The 25374-nt window shown below is 36.7% G+C and overlaps 3 protein-coding genes and 1 pseudogene across 3 annotated transcripts; 3 read left to right on the top strand and 1 right to left on the bottom strand.

Moving 5' to 3' along the window:
* Window positions 1–1284: 1284 nt before the first annotated feature.
* Window positions 1285–10128, bottom strand: LOC114826865 (probable adenylate kinase 7, mitochondrial; annotated as a pseudogene).
* LOC103421589 (UPF0481 protein At3g47200-like) lies at window positions 6836–8735 on the top strand. The gene is made up of 2 exons (XM_029107646.2): window positions 6836–6897; window positions 7002–8735. The coding sequence occupies exon 2, from the start codon at window positions 7177–7179 to the stop codon at window positions 8503–8505; it is 1329 nt and encodes a 442-aa protein (XP_028963479.2). The 5' UTR covers window positions 6836–6897; window positions 7002–7176; the 3' UTR covers window positions 8506–8735.
* A 10655-nt stretch (window positions 10129–20783) lies between the features above and the next one.
* On the top strand, window positions 20784–22742 carry LOC103421586 (UPF0481 protein At3g47200-like). The gene is made up of 2 exons (XM_070827360.1): window positions 20784–20889; window positions 21145–22742. The coding sequence occupies exon 2, from the start codon at window positions 21290–21292 to the stop codon at window positions 22511–22513; it is 1224 nt and encodes a 407-aa protein (XP_070683461.1). The 5' UTR covers window positions 20784–20889; window positions 21145–21289; the 3' UTR covers window positions 22514–22742.
* Window positions 22743–24581: 1839 nt separating this feature from the next.
* LOC103400191 (putative calcium-binding protein CML19) lies at window positions 24582–25191 on the top strand. The gene has a single exon (XM_029107502.2). The coding sequence runs from the start codon at window positions 24636–24638 to the stop codon at window positions 25056–25058; it is 423 nt and encodes a 140-aa protein (XP_028963335.2). The 5' UTR covers window positions 24582–24635; the 3' UTR covers window positions 25059–25191.
* The last annotated feature ends 183 nt before the right edge of the window (window positions 25192–25374 follow it).

Raw genomic sequence — 25374 nt, 5'->3', positions numbered from 1 at the left:
CTCCACCCTTTTAGTGTGATTTAATTTTTGCTTTAAAATTAAATTACATTCTTAAAGAGTGAGAATTATTAGTGTACCACTCAAATTTCCATCTCTATTATGTTATATGCAAGGAATTCTAACTTTTTTTCTCCATTTATGGTCATGGTTATCAGATTGGGAACAGGTCAAGATGGCTAACTGACCTATTTGGTATAGACGATGATGACTCACTTGAAGATGTGAATGACGATGATGACAATGACGAGGAGGCTGTCACAAACGTCCCATGCACCGGAGCTGGTACAGTCTATTTGCCACCCTCAACAGCTTCCGTTGCGAGTATTATTGGAGAGGTTGGAAGCCAATCACAGCTGAGAAGAATCGGGTCTTCAGTGCTCAGAAAATCATACACCAGTGAGTGATGATGAGCTTGATGAACTAAATTCACCCTTGGCCTCAATCTTCATCGATTCTTCCCGGTCTTCGCCAGTTGCAACAAAGCCAGCTGGGTATCGAAGAGAAATGGCAATCAAACTTCTGTCAGGTACGAACTCCTTCGGGAAGTTTGGATGAATAGCGAGTAGCTGTAATATATAGAAATACATGTCGAAGATTCAGAAGTATATATAATTTGCCTCTCTTCCCCGTTGGTATTTGTAAATCTGTTCTCCGATTTTGGTCACAACATTATATCATTGATTGTCGCGTACAAAAAGAAACGTAAAACGTCGTAGCTCAAGTGGTTTAAGGGTGTTATTTGTGTGTTGGATAGTGGTCAAAATTAGCGGCCAACTTGCAAATGCCTTTTGATTAAATAAATAAAAAAAAAAGTGGACAACATCATTGTGTCCCTTCCTTGTTTTGGAGAAAAAAAGGCACCTTGTCTAAAGTTATTTGTTTGGCCATCAACACCCGTGGGTTTTGGTTCTTAACAGGGTGATGTTGCCTTTGGAGCAATTGGAGAGAAAATGGAGAGCACCACAGAGAGAAGTGAGAGCTGCCGAGAGCAGAGAGAGATGCAGAGAGCCTAAAACAAGAAAGAGCTGCTGCTCTATTTGTTAGTAATCATCCACCAAGGTAGTTGTTGTTGTATTAACTTTGAGCTTCGTATGGAGAGGAAATTATTCACAATATTTCATTCTCTATTTATTTCTTTAGTGTGTGAGAGCTATTGGATGTATTAGGCATTTGGGTTGTGAGCTTGTCAACACTTTGTAAACTCCTATTTGGTTGATAGTGGATTATTAGGTGAGCTCCTACTGCTCCAAGGACGTACTCCAGTTAAATGATGAAAAAAAACGCTGACGGAAGGGGATATTTCTTCTCGATTTCGAATAATAACACAACAAAACCAGTTGCGAGTAGAGAAATGCTTTAATTTACACAACAAAACTAAGTAGGAACATTCAACGCTCAAGAACTCCAACCAAACTCTGCAATTCTCACATCTTATATACATATACTTGTACTCCCGGAATGCATACGAAGAAAAAAAGACGCAGATGAAGCGCAATCAAGCAGTGAGCTTCTGGGAAGATTTGACAGCATTTATACGCTGAAGATGTAAAGCAGCCAACAGTCCATGCCAGGTTTCTCCGGGCGAGGTTTTGACCTGAAAATCGATGAGTTTGTTCTGTTAATCTTCCAGCGGCTTGGTCTGAGACAAGAAGAAACGGATTACTGCCCATTTTTGATGATTTCCTTCTGTTTGTACATTCAAGATTCACCACTAAATCCATATCAGCAATTTGGTCAACAATTTCCTGTAACAAACAAAACAACCATAGACACACAGCATTCGAATCTCCATGAAAACAAAATATATTCAAATTTCCCACCGAAATTAAAAAATTCTTCTAAAATATGCAACGGTTTAGTTTCCCTCGCGTTCAATTTAATTAAAAGTTCGTAATGGGTTCTATTTGTGCACATTGCACATAGAAGTTAAAACTCACAGCTTGAGTTCTTGTTCGAGGAATGCCAACGAGGATGAGTCGGTTTTCGCCCCGAAAGTATCCTTCTTCCGACCTCTTCGACAACAACGCAAATATCACTTCGTCCGGAACAAGCTTCCTTTCATTCACTGCACTCGCAATCTAAATTACCAAAATAAGAGAAAGCATTCAATTTTCTTCCCAACAAAATTGGAAAAGATGATATTTTTACTCCAGAAAAATCCTAATTCTTGCAAAAGAAACTCAATTGAAGTTAAAGACATAATTTTTTGGGCGAAATGTGAAACATATATTTGATTCCAAAACTCCACCCTTGTTCCGTTCGATGCCAAAAAGATTGAAACAAACTCTACCCTTTTAGTGTAGTTGAATTTTTGCTTTAGAATTAAATTATATTCTTAATGAGTGAGAATTATTCTTTGCCTCTGCAACGAAAAAATTATGTTATTATTTGTTAAAGACATATTTTTGTGGGCAAAATGTGAAAGATATAGTTGATTTCAAAACTTCAACCTTCTTTTGTATGATGCTACAAAAGATTGAAACGATCTCCACCCCTTTAGTGTGGTTGAATTTTGCTTTAAAAATTAAAGTACATTCTTAAAGAGGGAGAATTGTTCTTTGCTTCTACAACGAAAAATTAAATAGTTAAAGACATATATATTTGATTTCAACACCTCACCCTTCTTCAGTACGTTGCAGGAAAAAGATTAAACTTGACCCTTTTAGTGTGGTTGAATTTTTGCTTTAAAATTAAATTACATTCTTAAAGAGTGAGTATTGTTCCTTGCTTTTGCAAAGAACAAATTATTTTCTTTGTTAAAGACATTATTTTTTGCATGAAAAGTGAAAGATATATTTGATTTCAAAACTCCACCCTTCTTTTGTTCGATGTCATAAAACATTGAAACAATCTTTTAGTGTTGTTGAATTTTTTGCTTTAAAATTAAATTACTTTCTTAAAGAGTGAGTACTGTTCTTTGCTACTGCAACGAAAAAAATTATGTTATTTCTTAAAGACATCATTTTTTGGTCAAAATGTGAAAGATATAATTGATTTCAAAACTACCCATTTATGTACAATGCCATAAAGGATTAAAACAAACTCCGGCTTTTTCATGCAGTTGAATATTTTGCTTTAAAATTAACTTACATTCTTAAACAGTGAGAATTGTTATTTGCTCTTGTAACGAAAAAAAAATACGTTCTTTGTTAAAGACATAATTTTTTGGGGCAAAATGTGAAAGATATAACTGATTTCAAAACTCTACTTTTCTTCTGTACAGATGCCAAAAAGATTGAAACAAACTCCACCCTTAGTGTGTTTGCATTTTTGCTTTAAAAATTAAATTACATTCTTAAAGAGGGGGGATTGTTGTTTGCATCTGCAACAAAAAAATTGTTAAAGACATAATTTTTTGGGCGAAATGTGAAAGATATATTTGATTCCAAAACTATACCCTTCTTCTGTATGATGCCATAAAAGATTGAAACAAACTCCACCCTTTTAGTGTGGTTGAATTTTTTGCTTTAAAATTAAATTACATTCTTAAAGAGCGAGTATTGTTCTTTGTTTTTGCAACGAACAAATTATGTTCTTTGTTAAAGACATAATTTGTTGCTTGAAATGTGAAAGATATATTTGATTTCAAAACTTCACGCTTCTTCTGTTTGATGTCAAAAATGATTGAAACAAACTCCACCCTTTTAGTGTGGTTGAAGTTTTGCTTTAAAATTAAATTACATTCTTAAAGAGGGAGAATTGTTCTTTGCTTCTACAATGAAAAGAAATTATGTTCTTGTTAAAAATATTTTTTTTTGGCAAGAAATACAAAAGATATATTTGATTCCAAAACCTCACCCTTCTTCTTTACAATGCCAGAAAAAATTGAAACAAACTCCAACCTTTTAGTGTGGTTGGATTTGTGCTTTAAAATTAGGGAACTTTAACGAAAAGCACCTGGTACTGTTCACTTTAACGAAAAACCACATTTTTACACTAAAAAGTCAATCCTGGTACTATTCATTTTACCTTTTATTTTGTCCTTATCATTAAAACTCAAAGTTTTCAAGCCCTTTTCATTAGTTTTCCTTTAAAATTATAGTACATTCTTTTGTTCAAAAAAAAAAAACATACATTCTTAAATAGTAAGAATTGTTCTTTGCTCCTGCAACGAAAAAGAACACAGGTCACTACACTTTTCCTATGCATATGACGAAAGATATACGACAACCATAATAAACATGCATGTATCGTCATACGCTTAAAGAGCGGTATTAGTTTCCGTTATTGGGTTCGTTTGGATGTACTTTTAAAATGACTGAAAGCGAGTTTAGAGAAAATGTTTTTTGGTTCCAAAAACACCTAAAGTGCTTTCTGCAAGAAGCATCAGTTATGTGCTTCTTCCAGGAAGCACTTTAAGTGCTTTTCCAGAATATACTTACATTTTTACTAAGAATTAGTTCTAAAAACATTTTAAATAAAAGCGCTTTCAGTCATTTTAAAAGCACATCCAAACGAGCTCATTATCTTCTTCGGATGATGAAATTCTCCTGAGGAGAAAGAATGTACTTGTCGGTTCTTGCTTATTATTGTATGAATTATTTTGGTTGATTGTGTTTACCGTTGATTTTTTTTAGAGCAAATTGGAATTTAAATTAAACCAAGAATTTGGAGGTTTTAAATAAAAGAAGTAGGGCTTAGTAATGATTAAAGGATTATAGTTGGATAAAAGGAGAGAAAGCTTGTTACGGTTAGCAAATTATGATTAAATTAGAAGTAGGATAAAAGAAACTTTAGAGCTTTAAAGTATCCAAGAGATTTAACATGTCGAATTATGATGGTGCTTAATTTAAGATCACATTTGTAAGGGTATTGCTAGGGAAACCAAATTTTTAGACCAAATTTGCAAACTAAATGATGTGTCACCAATAGAAATAAGCACGTTAAAAAATCACTTTTTTGTATTCTCCTTTTTCTTTTCTTAAAATTGGTGTCCTCTCTCTCCAAAAGCTCTCTCCCTCAACAAAACCCTAGCCGGCTACCTCCATCGTCGCTGGCCTTTGGCTATGGCTGGGAGGCGGTGGCAGCTTCCCTCATAGCCTTTTCTCTCTTCCTCTTCCCCATCCCAGCCTTCTTCCCCCTCTCCATACATGACCTTCTTTCCCCCCAACATCATGCTGACTTCTCATTTCTGGCCTTCACCTACCTCATCTCCCCTCTTGTGCTTCTCTCCTACCATTTTGTGTGCAGCATTCTTCAGATTTATGCCTTGTACCCTGATCTGGGTCTTGCTTTTTCAAGATTTTTTTTTTTTGATTCAGTGTGGCTTTTCTTGGTGTGGGTGGATTCGGGTTGCAGGTGGGTTGGATCCACCTTCGTCAACTCATTTACAGGGTGGTGTCCCCTTCCTCACTTGGTTCCGGTGGTTGAACTGACGTGTGCACTCAGATCTGGCGGCTCAGCTTAATCTGGTGGCTAGGCTTGTGCGGCTCGGACCTAGTGGCTCCACTGCATGTTGCAGCTAGCCCTTTTGGTGCTAGATGTGTGGATACCGGTACCTTACTCCAGCAAATTTGTATGTGGTCTTGGCTTGACTGGCTCGTCCCCCTCTGTGATCATGAGCGGACTAACGGATCCCTTCTCAGAGTAGTGTAGTTTTTTTCACTCACCTTATGTGCACCATGGTGGCGCTGTTGTTTTGGCTAGATTGGTCTTCGCCTTTATGCAATGTGTTAGGTAGTCTCATTTGTCAACGATGACTTGATGTGGTCTCGCTCTATCACGATGACTTTATGTGGCCTCGTTATTCAGCAATGACCATTGTGGCTGCCTGTATTGCTCTGTTGCGGCTATTATTTATTGTGACATTTTTGTACTAGTGGCACTTGTGCGCTTGGTGATTGTGTGTTCGTGCTTGTGGTAGTCTACTAAGGGTTTACTCTTATTTGTTTGTTTGCACAAATTCACTCCAGATCAATTTATTGGTCACTGGAGCTATGTACCCAATAACACCCTTGTATTTGTTTTTGTTGATTAATGAATTACCACACTATCGTTTGTTGTAAAAAAAAAAAGCACGTTAATCAAGATTAAAGTAATAATCAATCATCAACCACCACGTCATTTGATTTGTAAATTGGCTTTGAAAATTTGGACTCTTTAGAATTACCCCATTTCTAAAGGTAACAGAGATTAGATTATTCAATGGTATTGATAGAGTAGATTATCCAATGATATGAAAATATAAGTGTTTTGAAGAGGGACAAAAAATTGGAAATAAATGGTTATTCATATTCCAATTTCGATGGATGTATATACTTAGAAAGTCTATTTTTAGTTGGCTTTTTAGTCAAAATGGTCCGTGAGATTGTCGTCACTCCTTACTTTGGCCTTTGAGATTTCAAATCGATAGAAGTGGTCCCTCAGATTGTCCACCATCAATCATTTTGGTTCTTCTGTAAAAAATCTCCATTAAACTGAAGAAAAAAAACCACCAATTCAAGTGGATAAGTTGATTTGATAAAAATACTTTCAATTTTAATGGAGAGTTTTCATTGAAGAACCAAAATGATTGACGGTAAACAATTTGATGGACCACTTCTATCGATTTTAAATCTCATGGACCAAAGTGAGGAGTTATGCATATCTTAAGAACCATTTCGGCTAAAAAAACCTTTCTAGTTTTGTGTTGTATTAGAAGGGGGTGCAAAAACATGGACAAATGTTAAGCAATCAACAATCACTTATACTCTACATGTATGTATGCTTAATTCATGGGATGTTATGGATGTCTTGAGATGCTAAAGATATGTATTAGGGTTATTTTTTATGGGCAAGAAATCTAATAATCTCACTCAGTCTCACCTATAAATGTAAAGCTTAGGTCTTCACTCTCATACACAATATTCTAGCACAAAACCTACCCCATATAGGAGTGCATATTAATGGCTTTTCAAGGTTAGTACTTTTAGAGTGCATATTATAGAAGACTTACAATTTGATCTGCTGAATCTTTTTCTAATTAACGTCAACCTGCATGATTGCATTTGTTTGATTTTCAGGTACATGTTTCCCATCCAATTTTATTCCATCATTCTGCACTCATGTCAAATTGTGATATCAGGAATACAAGGCTACCTGCTTCTAAGCGAATGCGCTCAGTATTATCCTTTTTAAAAAATTCTTCAGAATTTGTTTCGTTGCAATTTGGTTCAGAATTTTTAAAAATATCTAGTCATGGAAAGTAAGAGAGAAATTAACGAAGTTGATGATAGTATTTCAGTGGTTGTAGACAATGATGGTATTGTAGATGAATTGAGAAACAGCATCGAACGAAGGCTTCTCAGTGATTCACCAATGCCAGCATTCCGCTCCATCTTCAAAGTTCCCGAGAAGATACGGAGCAAAAAAGAGCCAGCATACAAACCTGACATCGTCTCAATCGGACCCTATCACAGTGGCCCCCATGACGATTCTGGCAAAAAATTCCGACTCATGGAAAATGTGAAGCACTGGTACTTGCACCGCCTTCTCTCACGCGGTAACATAACTTTGGCAGGCTTGATCAAAGATGTCATGGATTTAGACAAGCGCGCTCGCGAATGTTACGCAGACCCATTCGATCCCAATATAAACTTCGTTGGCATGATGGTACTCGACGGATGCTTCCTAATCGAACTATTTCGAAATGGACCCGATCACAACGACATGAACGACCCTGTTTACAGTGTGTCCTGCACGCGGGATTATCTTTGCCATGACCTTATCCTGCTAGAAAATCAGCTTCCATGGTTTGTTCTCCAGCGGTTATACTATTTAACTTCCGTGAAGAATTTTACTAGCGAAGAAAATGCCTCCTCCTCCCTCATCCACCTTGTCCTCAGATTCTTCGAACGCATCATCCCGAACAAGAGTACTCCAAACCCGAAACGCCCTCACCAAATCCTGCACATACTCGATCTCGTAAGAGCCGTGATCGTTGCCCCATTTAAAGCCCCCAAAGAGCAGGAGAAGAAGAAGCAGACAATTCCAAACGTGACAACTCTGTCCAAAGCCGGCATTAAATTCCAAAAAGGTTCCAGAGATTGCATACTGAACATAAATTTCAAAAACGGGGTGTTCACTATTCCACCACTACCATTCGCCGAGACGACAGAACCACTCTTCAGGAACCTCATCGCCTTCGAGCAATGCCACTGCAAACGCACCCACAAGATAACGTCTTACGCCGTCCTGATGGAGAGTTTCATTGATTCGAGCAAGGACATCGACCTTCTTTGTGAAAGACATATACTGGGGAACTGGCTGAGCGCGCAAGACGCTGCACAGTTCTTCAACTTGCTGTACAATGACGCAACGGTCGACAAATTCTTCTACAGCGGACTCTGCGCTGATGTGAATGACTATTACAACTCTAAATGGAACAAGTGGATGGGAAACCTGTGGCGCGAGTATCTTGATACACCGTGGGCGATTATTTCTTTGATTGCGGCGTTTATTCTGCTGGTTCTCACAACGTTGCAGACAGTATACACAATGCATCAGTATTATCATCCTCCTAAGTAGTTATGTTAACTTGGATGTAAGTTAACAGAAATGTTCCGTGTGTTATTGTCTTGATTTTCTTTCGTTGCCAACGCTTAAGGCTTGGACATGTAATGGGTTTTTGTGTGAGTGTTAGAAACTTGTGAGAGCTACAAGTTTCGTCATTTGAAGTTTTTTTGGACAACCCTGTTGTGACGGCTTCATCACGTATCTTGTCCGACCACCAAATAATATGTTGTCACGTTGTTATATCTTGTATTGCTTGTTGAAGGTTTTGTTTGTTATGATTGTTATCATGATTAAAGTTAGACCTTATACCCTCTTTGACAGATTGTATTTTCCTTCTCTTTTTAATAAAACTACCTCGTTGTCACTTTCTATGATGGCAATGCTAGAATGGGATCGACTTTGTGACCGAGAATTATGTAATCGAAGTAGGGGAAGCTATATGACCTTCCAATCGGACCTTCTCGTTTTGGCTCTCTTTATCTTCCATCAATAACATGTGAGTAGTTAATAACATATCGATACGTTTGTTAGTATTAAATATTAATAATGCATTGGTATCAATATGTTTGTAGATATTGAATAATCAGACTGACCACGAGCTTAGATACTTGTATGAAATATTTAGAGCACTACTGGATATAGAGAACAATTTTAGTCATCTGAACAGATCACCACCAAACCAAAGAGCTTGAATATAAATTCAAGGAAGAAGCTGCTTGCTACTTTCGTTTATTTTTTCTGGTGGTTGAGACGGTTTTGACCGTTGGCGACAGACAGCTGGCCCATCAAAAAAAAATCTGTTGCTTCAAGAAAGTTATAAATTAAAGGTTAATTCTCACAGCTTAAATATATACTTGTACTCCCGGAATGCATACGAAGAAAACAAGACGAAAAAGATACAGATGAAGCGTAATCACGCAGTGAGCTTCTGGGAAGAATTGACAGCATTTATATGCTGAAGATGTAACGCAGCCACAGCCCCTGCCAGGTTTCTCCGGGTGCGGCTTGGACCTGAAAATCGATGAGTTTGTTCTGTTTTCTGTAGTAATCTTCCAGCGACTTGGTCTGAGGTAAGAGAGAAACGGATTACTACCCATTTTTCAATGATTTTCTAATAACATTTTTCAATGGAAATAAACTACCACCATATAAAACGGAACAAAGTCGAAATCATCAAACAGATATAAACAGAGGACAATGGCCATACCTGCTCTGCATCGGCAGGGGAAGACTTCAGTTCTTCCTTTGACTGCAGTTTTAGATTTCGAACGGAGAATTTAACCTCCTTGTAGAGAGAAGAGCGAGGGTTGAGCTCCTGGCGGATGAGGGATCCCATAGAAATGTTCGGAACTTCCAGCAGCTTCGAGAGCCTCTCGGCGTAAAAGTGCTTCTTCGCGCCTCTGTCTCCGATCGGCACCCACTGCACACCTCTTCCCGGGACCCACCCGTCCGAGCCCAGCATCCTATTCCGACTCGTCTTCCTCCGTTCCTCCTCTTCGTCCTGACCGTCGTAGTAATAGTCGTCGTCGTACTGCAGCTGAGCCGCCGCCGATCCGTAGGCTCGGCGCTCCAATTCCCGAGACCGCAGCGCGTTATCTGGGACGCAACTGCTTGGAGGCGGCTTAGTACGGCCATGGTGGCGGCCGGCTGTGGCTAACTCACTTTTTCCGGGGTTTTAGAGGGGGGGTGAGCGCGGGGTTTTGTTAATGTCTAAATCAATGGATGCCAGGCTGCCAGCAACTCTATTTACTCTTTGATTTCAGTGTGGGGGCGGATCACGTGTGTCATGTGCAACGGTTATCCTGCAACAATCGACGTGTCAGAATCTTACGAGTTGATTGCGCTGTTGAGGGTTGTAGGAAATGCATCTCAGAGCAGGGGAGACACGTGTCAAAAGTATGTGACCAAGGACTCCACAGATGGTGGAGGGTCGTTGTCTGGGTGCCACGTGGGTGATAGGCTGGTTAATGTTTTCCTTGGGGACGTGGATCCTCTCTCCGGATCCAATTGTCCTAATCCTAGGGATTAATGAATTCGGACCATTGAAATTTGATCCAACGATTAAAGTTATTATAATTTTTAGAGGAAATCCTTATTTGTAGTTGTTCGATCAAATTTCAATTATTCAGATTCATTGATCTCTAGGATTAGAATAATTGGATCCGGAGAGGATCCATGTCCTTCCATTGGAATAGAACTGCTTTGTGTTGGTCACAAGTCTCTTCCTACTCTCAGATTCATGGGGCATCTTGATTTACCAATAAAGTTAGGAGCCTGTCAGCAAATTAAATTTTAGGAAATCGGAAGATAATAATTTTTCGAAATTCAGTGGTCGAAATTGACCAAATTATTACTACGTCATCGGCATTTAATCGATATAATCGTGGTACTTAATTAATATATTGTTAATATTTAATTTTTATCTGTTAACAATTAAAATTTGAGTTCTTAAGATTTAAGTGAATTTATTTAGATCACATTGTATAACAAGATAGAGACTTTGTATGATGTTATTTTTTCAAGTACTATAGTATTGATTGTGTTTAGGGGTGGTTTGAGAGTGAGGTGCTTAAAAAAAAAAGCACCCATGAAAAAAAGCTATGAGGGTTTTAGGTGTTTGGTAAACTAAAAAAAATGGCTTATTTTGGAAGCTACTCTGAGAATAAGTTGAAATCAAAGGAAAAAGATGAAACATCTATTTACAGCTTTGGAAAACTAGCTTTTTTTCAAAGCACACGGAGTTACAATGCTCCTTTAATGAAAAGACCCACTATCAAACTGCTTTTTTTTTTCCAAATGCACTTTTACAAAAAAATTTACCAAACACTCTACTGATTTATTTCACAGCCGCTTATTCTCACAGCAGTTTTTTTTTCAAAGCACAGCAATACCAAACCAGCCCTTAGTCATATAGTCCATGCCACGGCTAGTTTCATTCTAAATTTTTCATAATTTTCATGGATCTATTCAATTGTAAGTTTAGCTTCCCAGTAGACGTACATTTGCTAGAATTTCTCCTACACTAAGCTCCATATATTACATTAAGCAAAAACAGGCCTAGTTTTGCCAACAATATAATAGACAAATGGTTGTCTTCAATCCTGACTCAACCATTCTTCAATAAAAACAAATACATATATGATAATTTAAGTGAAATAGTAAATACAAAATAACGGCGCTGAAATTTCTCTCAAGTTTGCTAGTACCTTGTCTGGTGTCATATTCCAACCAATCTTGTTGGGTCATCTCTAATGGAGAGGGTTTAAGGTTCAAAAGCCAAAAAATGACATGATTTGCCCAAAAATTCATATCCAACAGAAGACTGGGCTATAATTCTAAAGAGCTCACCAAATATTATTTGGCCAAATGGGCATTAGGCTGGCCAATGTAGCCCATTTGAAAACATCCAAAGGTAATTTAATTAAATTAACTAATAAATTTAAAATATAAACTTAAAACTAATAAATTATTGAGTTGGCTAGTCTTAGCCTCTTTTGGTTGAAGATGGTAATGAGTATAGGCTGTATATTTGGTTCTCTCGATTGCAGATGACCTTAAGGACATGAATTTTTACGCAAAATATGAGAGAGATATTTGATTTCAAGACTCCACCCTTCTTCTGTATGATGCAGAGAGAAGATTGAAACAAGCTCCACCCTTTTAGTGTGGTTGAATTTTTTTACTTTAAAGTTAAATTACATTCTTAAAAAGTGAGATTTTTCTTTGCTTCTGCAACGAAAAAGAACACATGTACGTGCTGCCTTCTTTTTGTAATGTTATTGCTACACTTTTCCTTTGCGTATGACGAAATATGACCACCAGAATGAACATGTATCATCATACGCTTGAAGAGCGATATTAGTTTTCATGGAATCCGTTCTTATAGACAACAATGCTATTGTGGAAGAATTGACAAACACCATTGAAGCAAAGCTTCTCAATGATTCGCCATTGCCAGCATCCTGCTGCATCTTCGGAGTTCCCAACAAGATTCGGCGAAAAAAATTACAAGCATACGAACCTGACATCGTCTCAATCGGACCCTTTCACAGTGGCCGCCGTGGCGATCAATTCCAAGTCATGGAAAAAATGTGAAGCGCTGGTACTTACAGTGCCTTCTGTCACACGCAAACATAACTTTGGCAAGCTTGATCAAAGGTGTGGTGGATTTTGACAAGCGCCCTCGCAATTGTTACGCAGAGCCATTCGATCATCTCAACGAGAAAGACTTTGTTGAGATGATGGTACTCGACGGATGCTTCCTAAGCGAACTATTTCGAAAAGATTTTCAGTCGATCAACGAGACGAGAACGACCCCATCTTCAATGTGTCTTGCATGCTGGAATATCTTTACCATGACGTTCTCCTGCTAGAAAATCAGCTGCCATGGTTTGTTCTCGAGCGGTTATATAATTTAACCGCGGTGAAGAATACTACTTGCGAAGGAAATGACCCTTCCCTCACCGACCTTGTCCTCAACTTCTGCAGACAATCCGTCACGGACGATCGTATCTTCAACTCCAGTCTGAATCTCCCTTCCAAAATCCTGCACATACTCGATCTCATAAGAAGCGTGATCGTTGCCCCGTTTGAAGATTTAGGCTCCCAAAAAAAGGAAGAGGATGAGCAGAGGATTCCAAACGTGACAACACTGTCCGAAGCCGGCATTAAATTTCGAAAAAGTTCAAAACCCCGGTTTGCATAATGAACATGAAGTTCGAAAACGGGGTGTTCACTATTCCACCACTTGCAATCGACGAGCGGACAGGGCCGCTCTTCAGGAACCTCATCGCCTTCGAGCAATGCTACCACGGCCACCTCCACAAGATAACGTCTTATGCTGTCCTGATGGATAATCTCATCGATTTGAGCAAGGACATCGACCTTCTCTGCGAGAGGGGAATACTGGTGAACTAGTTGAGCTCGGAAGACGCCGCACAGTTCTTCAACGAGCTGTACAATGACGCGACGGTCAACGAATTCTACTACGGGAGACTCTGCTATGATGTGAATCAGTATTACAACACTGACTGGAACAAGTGGATGGAAAAGCTGAGGCGCGAGCATTTCGGTACGCCGTGGGCGATTATTTCTTTGGTTGCGGCGTTTATTCTGCTGGTTCTCACAATGTTGCAGACAGTATATACAATTCATCAGTATTATCATCCATCCTCCTGAGCAGTTATATTAAGTTGGATGTAAGTTAACAGAAATGTTCGGTTTGTTATTGTCTTGATTTTATTTCGTTGCCAACGCTTAAGGCTTGGACATATAATGGGTTTTTGTATGAGTGTTAGAAACTTGTGAGAGCTACAATTTTCGTCATTTGAAGGTTTTTTGGACAACCCTGTACATAGAATTTACGTGTGATGCCTTGATCATGTGTCTTGTTCAACCACTAAATAAGATGTTGTCATGTTGTTATATCTTGTATTAGTTGTTGGAGGTTTTGTTTGCTATGGTTGTTATCATGGTTAAGGTTAGGTTTTATGTCCCCCTTGACAAGTTGTATTTTCCTTCTCTTTTTAATAAAACTACCTCGTTGTCATTTCCCATGATGCATGGTAATGCATGCTGGAGTGAGATTGATTTTGTAATTTTATTGAAAAAAACAAATGTTGTCACATTATCATTTACCTTCTACCTAAACTTTTATAGACAAATCGAGAACTACGTAATCTAAGTAGGGCAGGCTATATGACCTTCCTAATCAGACCTTCTCATTTTGGCTCTTTTTATCTTCCTTCAGTGCTGCTTGATGATCGAAATGTCTATTATTCGATTCATCCTATAAAGATTAATTGTAAAAATCAACCAAATTAGAAAGTGTGCAACATTGCAGTTGAGAAGAAAAGTCGAGAATGTTCAAATTAGATTTAAACATAACAAGTTGATAGCATATCTCATCAGAGTATCGACATTGTCATTAATATAAATAACATGTGAATGGTTGATAACACATCGATATGTTTGTTGGTATTAAATAATTAATAATGTATCGATGTCAATATGTTTGTAGGTATTAAATAACCAGACTGATCACGAGCTTAGGTTCGTGGCTGACCCAAATTTTTCTAGGTGAGCTAAAGAGAAAATAAAAACAAGTAGCTCCAATGGTATCAAATATTTGGGGCACTAGTGGATGCAGAAAAGCAGGAATATAAATTCAAGGACGAAGCTGCTTGCTACTTTCGTTTATTTCTTTCTGGTGGTTGAGACGATTTTGACGGTTGGCGCCAGACAGTTGGCCCATCCAAAAAAAATCTATTGCTTCGAGAAAGCTTAAATTAAATTAGAATAATGCGAGATAGACTGAATTTATAAATCAAATTATGGATCACCAATAGAAAATGAGCATTCTTATCAACACTTAACTAATAATCAAATTATCAATTTTCATGTCAATTAGTTTACAAAATTTTATCTACAAATTTAGTCTCTTTAACATTACTCAAATCGAATTTATGTAGAAAAACTCAATGACTCCTTTGTTTTTAGAGTTTGTTTTAGGGTAATGCTACGAAAACTAAATGTGTAAACTAAGTTTTGTAAACTAAATGACATGAATGTTAATGGTTAAATTATTACTTAAGCATTTGTGACAAAAGGCCTCTACAGATGGTGGAGGGTTGTTGTCTGGGTGTCACTTGGGTGACAGGCTCTGGTTAAAGTTTTCCATTAGATTTAAAAGTGAGAATTGTTCTTTGCTTCTACAATGAAAAAAATATGTTCTCGTTAAAGAGATTTCAAAATTCTACCTTTATTTTTTACGATACTAGAAAAGATCGAAACAAACTCCACACTTATGTACAATGCCAAAAAAGATTGAACAAACTTCACCCCTTTAAGTGTGGTTGAATTTTTGCTTTAAAATTAAAATATATTCTTAAAGAGTGAGAATTGTTCTTTGCTTTTGCAACAAAAAAATTATGTTCTTTGTCGAAGACATAATTTTTTGTGCGAAATGCGAAAAATATATTTGATTTCAAAACTACACCTTCTTTGGTGTGATGTCAGAAAAGATTGAAACAAACTCCACCCTTTTAGTGTGGTTGAGTTTTTGCTTTAAAATTAAATTACATTATAAAAGAGTGAGCATTGTTCTTTGCTCCTACAATGAAAATTTTATGTTCTTTGTTAAAGACATAATTTTTTGCGTGAGATGTGAAAGATATATTTGATTTCAAAAGTGCACCCTTCTTCTGTATATCATGCCAGAAAAGATTGAAACAAACACCACCTTTTTAGTGTGGTTTAATTTCTGCTTTAAAATTAAATTTCATTCTTAAAGAGTGAGAATTATTCTTTGGCCCCGCAACAAAAGAATTATATTCTTTGTTAAAGACAATTTTTTTGCAAAATGTAAAAGATATATTTGACTTCAATACTCCACCCTTCTTCTGTACGATGCCAGATAAGATTGAAACAAACTCCACCATTTTAGTGTGGTTGAATGCTTGCTTTAAAGTTAAATTACATTCTTAAAGAGTGAGAAGTGTTCTTTGCTCCTGCAACGAAAAAATTATGTTCTTTGTTAAAGACAATTTTTTTTTTTTTGGAGTGAAATGTGAAAGATATATTTGATTTCAAAACTCCCTTCTTCTGTACAATGCTAGAAAAGATGAAACAAACTCTACCCTTTTAGTGCAGTTGAATTTTTGCTTTAAAATGAAATTACATTCTTAAAGAGAGAGAATTGTTCTTTGCTTCTGCAACAAAAAAAATTATGTTTTTTTTTGTTAAAGACAATTTTTTGTACAAAATGTTAAAGATATATTTGGTTTCAAAACTTCACCTTTCTTTTGTATGATGCCAGAAAAAATTGAAACAAACTCCACCCTTTCAATGTGGTTGAAATTTTTTTCTTTAAATTTAAATTACATTCTTAAAGAGTGATACCTAATCTTTGCTCTTGCAAAGAAAAAAATTATATTTGTTAAAGATATAATTTTTTGTGTAAAATGTGAAAGATATATTTGATTTCCGAGCTCCACCCTTTTTTCGTACCACGCCTGAAAAGTTTGAAACAAATTCCACCCTTTTAGTGTGGTTGAATTTTTTGCTTTAAAATTAAATGGGTTAATCTTAGTTTACTATCCTGAAGTTTCTTGGTTTTCAACATTTAATATATGAAGTTTTTTTCATCCTAGAGTAGTACATAAAGTCATAATTTTGGGACATTTTCATACATCCGTTAAGTTTGCTGTTAAATCAGCCGTTAATTGGTGACATGGCACTCACATGGACAATGATTGGGCACCACGTGTCAAAATAGGCCCATATGGAAAGAAAAAAAAAACCATCATCTCCTTCCTCTTTCCCTTACCCTCCACCCCAATCCCAGCCAACCTTCTTTCGTTCTCTCCCACCTTACCCCCTCCCCTCGTGAGAATCATAGCCACACATCCCTTCAGGAACTCGGTGTTGTCTAACAGCCTAGCAACGACCGCCATGGAAATGCAGCGGTGTAATTCTGGGCCTCGCACAGACCGCCGACCACCGATCTCACCGCAATCCTATTCATCTTCACCGGTCCAAGAGAGTTCTAGATCCTACACATTATACAGAGGGATGGTTGGGTGAGCGCAGAGGAGAGAATGGAGGGAGGGTTAGGGGAAAAGGGGGCGGTGAAGACGATGGGTTTTGGGAGAGGGAATTGAGGGTGGGTGTGCAAAAATGGTGTGCAGAGGAAAGAATGGAGGGAGGGGACAGCCCAATAACTTTTTTTTTTAATTTTTTTTAAAATATTTATGTGGGCCTCTATGACACGTGGCGTCTAGTCATTGTCCACGTGAACGCCAAGTCACCAGTTACCAGTTGATTTAACAGCAAATTTAACGGATGTATGAAAGTGTCCCAAAATTATGACTTTATGTACCACTCTGAGATGAAAAAAACTTCATATATTAAATGTTAAAAACTAAGAAATTTCAGAGTAATAAACTGAGATTAAACCCAAATTAAATTACATTCTTAAGAGTGAAATTGTTCTTTGCTTCTGCACTGAAAAAGAACACATGTAGCTACACTTTTCCTTCACATATGACGAAAGATCATACGACCACTAGGATAAACATGTATCGTCATATGCTTAAAGAGCAGTATTAGTTTCCGATATTATCTTCCTCGAATGATGAAATTCTCTTAAGGGGAAATAATGTACTTTTCAGTTCTTGATTATTGTATGAATTATTTTGGTTGATTGTGTTGACCTTTAATTTTCTTTTAGAGTATATTGGGATTTAAATTAAACCAAGAAATTTGAAGGTTTTAAATAAAGGAAAACTAATGAAAATGGCTTGAAAACTTTGAATTTTAATAATAAGGACAAAATAAAGGGTAAAGTGAATAGTATTTGAATTGATTTTTTTGTGTAAAAATATGATTTTTTGTTAAAGTGAATAGTAACAAGAGTTTTTTTTTTTTGTTAAAGTTTCATTTAAATAAAGCAATAGTGATTAGTAATGATTAAGAGATTATATAGTAGGGGAAAAGAAGACAGAGATTATCCAATGATATGAAAAAGTAAGTTTTGTGCTGTCTGCAAGAAAACTAATCTAAGTTTTCAAAAGCGACGAAAAATTGGAAATAATGATTATTCATATTCCCATTTCGATGGATGTTCTATTTCTAGTTCTGTGTTTGTATTAGAAGGATGTGCAATAACATGGATAAATTTTAAGCAATCAACGATTATTTTTAGAGTTTGTTTAGAAATACTTTTAAAATGACTGAAAGCGTTTTTAAAAAAAATATTTTTGGATTCCAAAAACACTTTAAGTGCTTTCTGCAAGAAGATGCAGTTATGCCTATCTTAGAAGAAGCACTTCAAAATACTTTTTCAGGATTCATTTGCACTTTTACTAAGAATTGGTTCCAAAAATATTTTCACTAAAAACACTTTTAGTCATTTTCAAAACATTTCCAACCCATCCCTTACTATACTATGTATACTTAATTCATGAGATGTTATGGAGCTCTAATGCATACAGATTAATTAAAATTTTGGGTAAAGTACAAAAAACTACCTCAAATATTGGTGTCACGACACTTTCATACCTCATCTTTTAAAATTGATAATGTCATACCTCATCTTTAGAATTTGGTCCAATATTATACCTTCTGTTACTTGGCCGTTTATTTTTCAGTTAAATGCTGACGTGGCTTGATCCAGATCCCACTTTCTATTAAAAAATTAAAAAATATTATTAAAAACTAAAAAAAAAAATCATTTAATAAATTCTAAATATTAAAATAATAAAAAAAAAGTTAAAATAAAAAATGAAGTTATTTTCGTTACCTTCCCCCCCCCCCCCCCCCGGTTTCTCTCTCTTCTCTCCCATCTTCTTCTTCTTCCTCCTTCTTTTCCCCCTGTTTCTCTCTCTTCCTCTCCCATCTTCTTCTTCTTCCTCCTTCTTTTGCAGATTTGGGCTTTTTATTTTTATTTTTTTTATTTCTTCTTCTCTCCTCCTCCTCCTCCTCCTCCTCCTTCTTCTTCTTCTTCTTTCGTTGCAGATTCTTTTTTTTTTTATCCTTCTTCTTCCTCCTTTTTTTCTGGGTTGCAGGAAGGGGACTAAAAGGAAGAAGAAGTTCTTCTTCTTCTTTCTTCGTTGCAGATCGGTTTCGTTTTTTTTTTTTTTCTTCTTCTTCTTCTACCTCCTTTTTTCTGGGTTGCAGGAAGGGGTCTGGGAGGGAGAAGAAGATGAAGATGGGGGATCTTCTTCTTCTTCTTTCTTCGTTGCAGATTCGGTTTCGTTTTTTTTTTTTTTTTTTTTCTTCTTCCTTTTTTTCTGGGTTGCAGGAAGTCAGCTGGAAGGGAGAAGAAGATCTTCTTCTTCTGTTTTTTTTTTTTTTCTTCTTCTTCTTCCTCCTTTTTTTCTGAGTTGCAGGAAGGGAACTGGAAGGGAGAAGAAGATGAAGATGTGGGATCTTCTTCTTCTTCTTTCTTTGTTGCAGATTCGGTTTTTTTTTTTTTTTTTTTCCTTCTTCTTCTTCTTCCTCATTTTTTTCTGGATTGCAGGAAGGGAACTGGAAGGGAGATGAAGATGAAGATGAAGATGGGGGAGAAAAGAGAGAAGGGGAGGGAACGAACATAAGTTTTTTTATTTTTTTAACTTTTTTTTATTATTTTAATATTTAGAAATTATTAAATGATTTTTTTAGTTTTTAATAATATTTTTTAATTTTTTAATAGAAAGTGGGATCTGGATCAAGACAGGTCAACATTTAACTGAAAAATAAACGGTCAAGTAACGAAAGGTATAAATTGGACCAAATTATAAAGATGAGGTATGACATCGTCAATTTTAAAAGATGAGGTATGAAAGTGTCGTGACACCAATAATTAAGGTAGTTTTTTGTACTTTATCCTAAAAATTTTCTCCATATCCAAGTCCATCAAGTATTTGTTAGAAAGAGAAAAGGTGAGGCAAGGATATACAAGTGTTGATTATATTGGCACATAACATATGCGACTATATACATATTAAATAGAGTAGTTCCTCATTTAGCTTTTCCAAAACAAGTTACCAGCAAGGGAGAATTATCAAGCTTTAAAGATATGTAATATTAGTGGGAGCTATTTCGCTTTTCAATTAAAATTTTATGGATATGCATTAAGGATTGATGTGTTTAATTTCTAAATACTTACTTCATTACAGTTAGTTAATGTTTGCTATATATCAAGATTGTCTTATTAACATGAGGGCTTATATCTAATCATTAAGGAAGATCACTTTGTGATCGTAAATTGGACCATAAATGTGTTAAATACTCACTTTAAGCTCACTTATCATATATATACTTTTGTTCATGACTTGTTGGTACTTTATGTGAATTCCGATGCTTGTTTGTGATTATATATAGAGGTATGTATCCACTATATTAAATATCACGGTCTATTAGTCCTATGAGCTATATCTGACACTACATTTGAATATATTGTTATCAAATAATTTTCTATAGTTGCACGCATAAGGTATTTGATTCTTGATTTAAAGAGAACGTCTTGAATAGATGTCACTCCCAAGTGGAAGAATGTAAGACTTTTATTGGCCTCACATCTATTTAGGAGTCCTAATTGATTAAAAATAAAAAATAGGATGCAATATTTGATTATCCCGAATTGCTTGACGATGAAGTAAAGCAATAATTAATGGGAATATATATCCTATTAGGTCATGAATTCTGAAGGTGTTAAAGATACATATTAGGGCTTCCTTTATATGCAAGAAACCTAATACTCTCACCTATAAATATAAGGCTTTAGGTCTTCATTTTCATACACAATATTCTAGCACAAAACCCTACCCTAAATGTCATGTAGAGAGAGAAAGATCTTTGCTTATTTAATTGCTGCCTATTGTTGAATCTTGTTCATATCAGTGGCTTCTCAAGGTTAGTATTTTTAGTGTGTGTATTATAGAAGACTTACAGTTTGATCTGCTGAATTTTCTTCTAATTAACGTCCTACGTAATTGCATTTGTTTGATTTCCAGGTGCATGGTTTCCATCCTATTTATTCCATCATTCTGCATCATTCTGCATCCATGTCAATCTGTGATATCAGAACTATAACTTCTAAGTGAATTTGCCAAGTATTATCCTTTTTAAAAATACTTCATAATTTGTTTCGTTTGCAATTTGTTTCAGAATTTTTAAAAATTTCTAGTCATGGAAAATAAGACAGAAATTAACGAAGCTGATGATAGTAGTTCCATGGAATCCGTTCTTGTAGACAATGATTATGATGGTACTGTAGAAGAATTGACAAACAACATCGCACGAAAGCTTCTCAATGATTCGCCATTGCCAGCATCCTGCTGCATCTTCAGAGTTCCCCTCCAGATTCGGCAAAAAAAAAATACAAGCATACAAACCTGACATCGTCTCAATCGGACCCTTTCACCGTGGCCGCCATAGCAATCAATTCCGACTCATGGAAAATGTGAAGCGCTGGTACTCACATTGCCTTCTCTCACACGCAAACATAACTTTGGCAACCTTGATCAAAGGTGTTGTGGATTTGGACAAGCGCACTCGCGATTGTTACGCAGAGCCATCGGATCATCTCAACAAGAATGACTTCGTTGAGATGATGGTACTCGACGGATGCTTTCTAATCGAACTATTTCGAAGAGGACCTTCCGTCGATCACCAAGACCAGAACGACCCTGTTTACAATATGTCAGGCATGCGGCTATATCTTTACCATGATCTTCTTCTGCTAGAAAATCAGCTGCCATGGTTTGTTCTCGAGCGGTTATACAATTTAACCGCCGTGAAGAATACTACTTGCAAAGAAAATGCCCCCTCCCTCACCCACCTTGTCCTCAACTTCTTCAGACATTCCGTCGGGGACAACGGCATTTTAAACACGAGTGTGAATCCCCCTCCTACAATCCTGCACATACTCGACCTCATAAGATCCGTGATCGTTGACCAGTTTGAAGAGCGGAACGAGGGGAAAGAGATGCAGAGGGTTCCAAACGTGACAACTCTGTCCGAAGCTGGCATTGAATTCGAAAAGAGTTCTCCGGTTGGCGTATTGAACATAAAGTTCGATAAAGGGGTGTTCACTATGCCACCACTAGTAATCGACGAGCGCACAGGGCCACTCTTCAGGAACCTCATCGCCTTCGAGCAATGCTACCGTAGATGCGAGCACCTGATAACGTGTTACGCCGTCCTGATGGATAATCTCATAAATTCCAGCAAGGACATCGAACTTCTTTGCGAGAAGGGAATACTGGAGAACTGGTTAAGCCCGGAAGATGCTGCGCAGTTCTTCAACGAACTGTACAACGAAACAACAGTCATCGGGTCCTACTACGGGGGACTCTGCGAGAAGGTGAATCAGCATTACCACACTGACTGGAACAAGTGGATGGAAAAGCTGAGGCGCGAGCATTTTGATTCGCCGTGGGCGATTATTTCTTTGGTTGCGGCGTTTATTCTGCTGGTTCTCACAGTGTTGCAGACTGTGTATACAATCCATCAGTATTATTATCCTCCTAAGTAGTTATATTAATTTTGATGTAAGTTAACAGAAATATTTGGTTTGTTAATGTCTTGATTCTGTTTCTTGGACATGAAATGGACTTTTGTGTGCGTGTGTTAGAAACTTTGAGCCACAAGTTTCGTCATTTGAAGTTTTTCTGGACAACCATGTAGATAGAACTTTGGTGTGACGGTTTGATCACGTGTCTCGTCCAACCATTAAATAAGATGTTGTTACGTTGTTATATCTTATATTAGTTGTTGAAGGTTTTGTTTATTATGATTGTTATCATGGTCAATGTTAGGTTTTATATCCCTCTTGACTGATTGTATTTTCCTTCTCTTTTAATAAAACTACATCGTTGTTACTTTCCATGATAGCAATGTTGGAGTGAGATTGACTTTGTGGATTTACCAAAAAAAAAAAAAAAAGTTGTTGTCACATTTTCATTTACCTTTTACCTGGACTTTTATAGACAAATCAAGAACCATGTAATCGAAGTAGGGGAGGCTATATGACCTTCCTAATCGGACCTTCTCATTTTGGCTCTCTTTATTTATTTTTTAATGTTGCTCGATAACCGAAACATCTATTTTTTGAATCCCTCCATAAAAATCGGAAAGAGATCCTCTCTAGATCTCTTCCACCTAAGCCTGCGGATCAAGTGATCCAGGCCTTTGAAAATTGATTCAACGGCTAAAAACAAAGGTCTGTTTTAAAAGTTATAATAATTTTAACCGTTTGATCAAATTTCAAGAGCCCGGATCACTTTATCCGCGAGCTTAGGTGGAAGAAATTTGGAGATTATCTTTTTCCATAAAAGTCAACCAAATTAGAAATTGTGCTACATTGCAGGTACGAAGAAAAGTCGAGAATATTCAAATTAGAAGGTTGATAGTATACTCATCGGTGTATCGATTGTATCAATAATATGAATAACATATAGATAATTGATAACAAATCGATATATTTGTTTTTTTTTTTTTTTTATTTCATAAAAATGGTAACGTTACACGCCGGTGGTTTATCTAAGTTTTTCTGGTTAATCCTTTAAAGAAAGGAAAAAAACAAGTAGCTATTTGTATTAAATACTTAGGGCAATAGTGGATAAAGAAAACAGTTATAGAAATCTGAATCGAATCGCCACCAAACCAAAGAGCTTTGAATATAAATTCAAGGAAGAAGCTGCTAGATACTTTCGTTTAATTTTTCTGTTGGTTGAGGCGGTTTTGACGGTTGGTGCCAGACAGTTGGCCCATCCAAAAAATCTTTTACTTCGAGAAAGCTTTAAATTAAGGTAAGTCGGTCACTAAAATCCAATTTGTGTAGAAAAACCCAACGACTCGCCTGTCTCCTCTGTTTCATGAGATTCCATTTATAAACAGAAAATTGTTGGAATAATGGGATTAATTTTAGTTGAAAGAGTGGAAATGTTTTCTTGTTATCAATTTATTTCATGATAAATATTTATTAGATGAGACAGGATGTGATTAAGAACGATGGTATTCGAGATAAAATAAAAGTGACCGTAATTAAATATAAGATGAGAGAAAATTAATTAAGGTGGTTTGTACAGTAAACTGAAAACCTACATATGACATGGCTAGAAAATGCTAATATGAGCCGGAGGCATAGGACAAAAAAGGTAGAAGAATATCTAAAAAGATTTGGATAGTTTGAAAGAGACTTTAAGAAAAGATATGAGTAATTGGAGCTAACATAAGACATAGCCTAAAACCGAGTACAATAGCATTGTAAGATTCATATAGTCGACCCCACTAAATGGAATAAGACTTTAAAGTTGTCGTTTGACACTACTAGCATTATAGTCCAACAATAATTTACTCTATTTGTAAATCGAAAATATTAAATTCAACTCACATGAATGTTGAATTCGATGCCTAAATATTAAAGTCGTTATATCAAATGACTTGGCTAAAATATTTTTCTTAAATAGAATATTGTCTCGCACACGTATTTACGAAAGTACCCAACACCTAGCATCCCGTCCAGCAAGTTGGTTGGTCAACCACGACACGCGGCATTGTCTCATATATGTACCACATTAAACCCAGAACCCATCGCTTACCATACACAACAATAACACAACTTCCAGAAAGAAAAAGAAAAAGGCTTCTAAATAATGGAAAAAGTAGCACAATACGAGCGCGTTTTCAAGCAATTTGATGGCAACGGAGACGGAAAGATATCACCTATGGAGCTGCAACAATGTGTCGGAGCGATAGGCGGCGAGCTCTCGCTGACAGAGGCGGAGGTGGTGGTGGAGTACCTAGACTCAGACGGCGACGGGTTGCTGGGGTTGGATGATTTTGTCAAGTTTGTCGACGGAGGATGCGACGAAGAGAAGGTGTGTGTTTTGAGGGAGGCTTTTAAGATGTACGTGATGGACGGGAGTGGGTGCATTACGCCCAAGAGTCTTAAGAGGATGCTGAGTCGACTCGGCGAGTCCAAGAGCGTCGACGAGTGCAAGAACATGATCGCGAGGTTTGATCTCAACGGTGATGGGGTGCTCAATTTTGATGAGTTTAAGGTCATGATGTTTTAATGGATGGTGTATGAAGTGTGATTTTTAGTTTGTTTTTGCTACTTTTGTAAATTGTTCATTCATTGTTAGTTGGCTTTATGGCTTGAGTGCTGGTTTTCAGCTATCTAACTTGAGACAGAGATTGTTACGTTCAGTCATTTGCTTCTCTACTGCATATTTGGATTAGGCTGGTTGATTAGGACATTATTTCCGAGTACAAATCGCCTACTCCTTTTTCCCTCTTTACAAGGGTTGGTATTGTTCCATGTTCATGCAGTTTAAGTTAATCATGCATTTTATGTACTAACTAGTTTATGTTACATTTTGTCATTGGTCT

The sequence above is a fragment of the Malus domestica genome, chromosome 09 (genome assembly GCF_042453785.1).
Source record: "Malus domestica chromosome 09, GDT2T_hap1".
Classification (NCBI taxonomy): domain Eukaryota; kingdom Viridiplantae; phylum Streptophyta; class Magnoliopsida; order Rosales; family Rosaceae; genus Malus; species Malus domestica.
Note: the sequence above shows the minus strand (reverse complement) of the source record. Positions and strands in the feature narration are given on the sequence as shown.

What these genes read in the sequence shown, in the direction of transcription:
- LOC103421586 (XM_070827360.1), top strand. Translation starts at nt 21,290, where the DNA reads ATGATTCGCCATTGCCAGCATCCTGCTGCATCTTCAGAGTTCCCCTCC.
- LOC103421589 (XM_029107646.2), top strand. Translation starts at nt 7,177, where the DNA reads ATGGAAAGTAAGAGAGAAATTAACGAAGTTGATGATAGTATTTCAGTG.
- LOC103400191 (XM_029107502.2), top strand. Translation starts at nt 24,636, where the DNA reads ATGGAAAAAGTAGCACAATACGAGCGCGTTTTCAAGCAATTTGATGGC.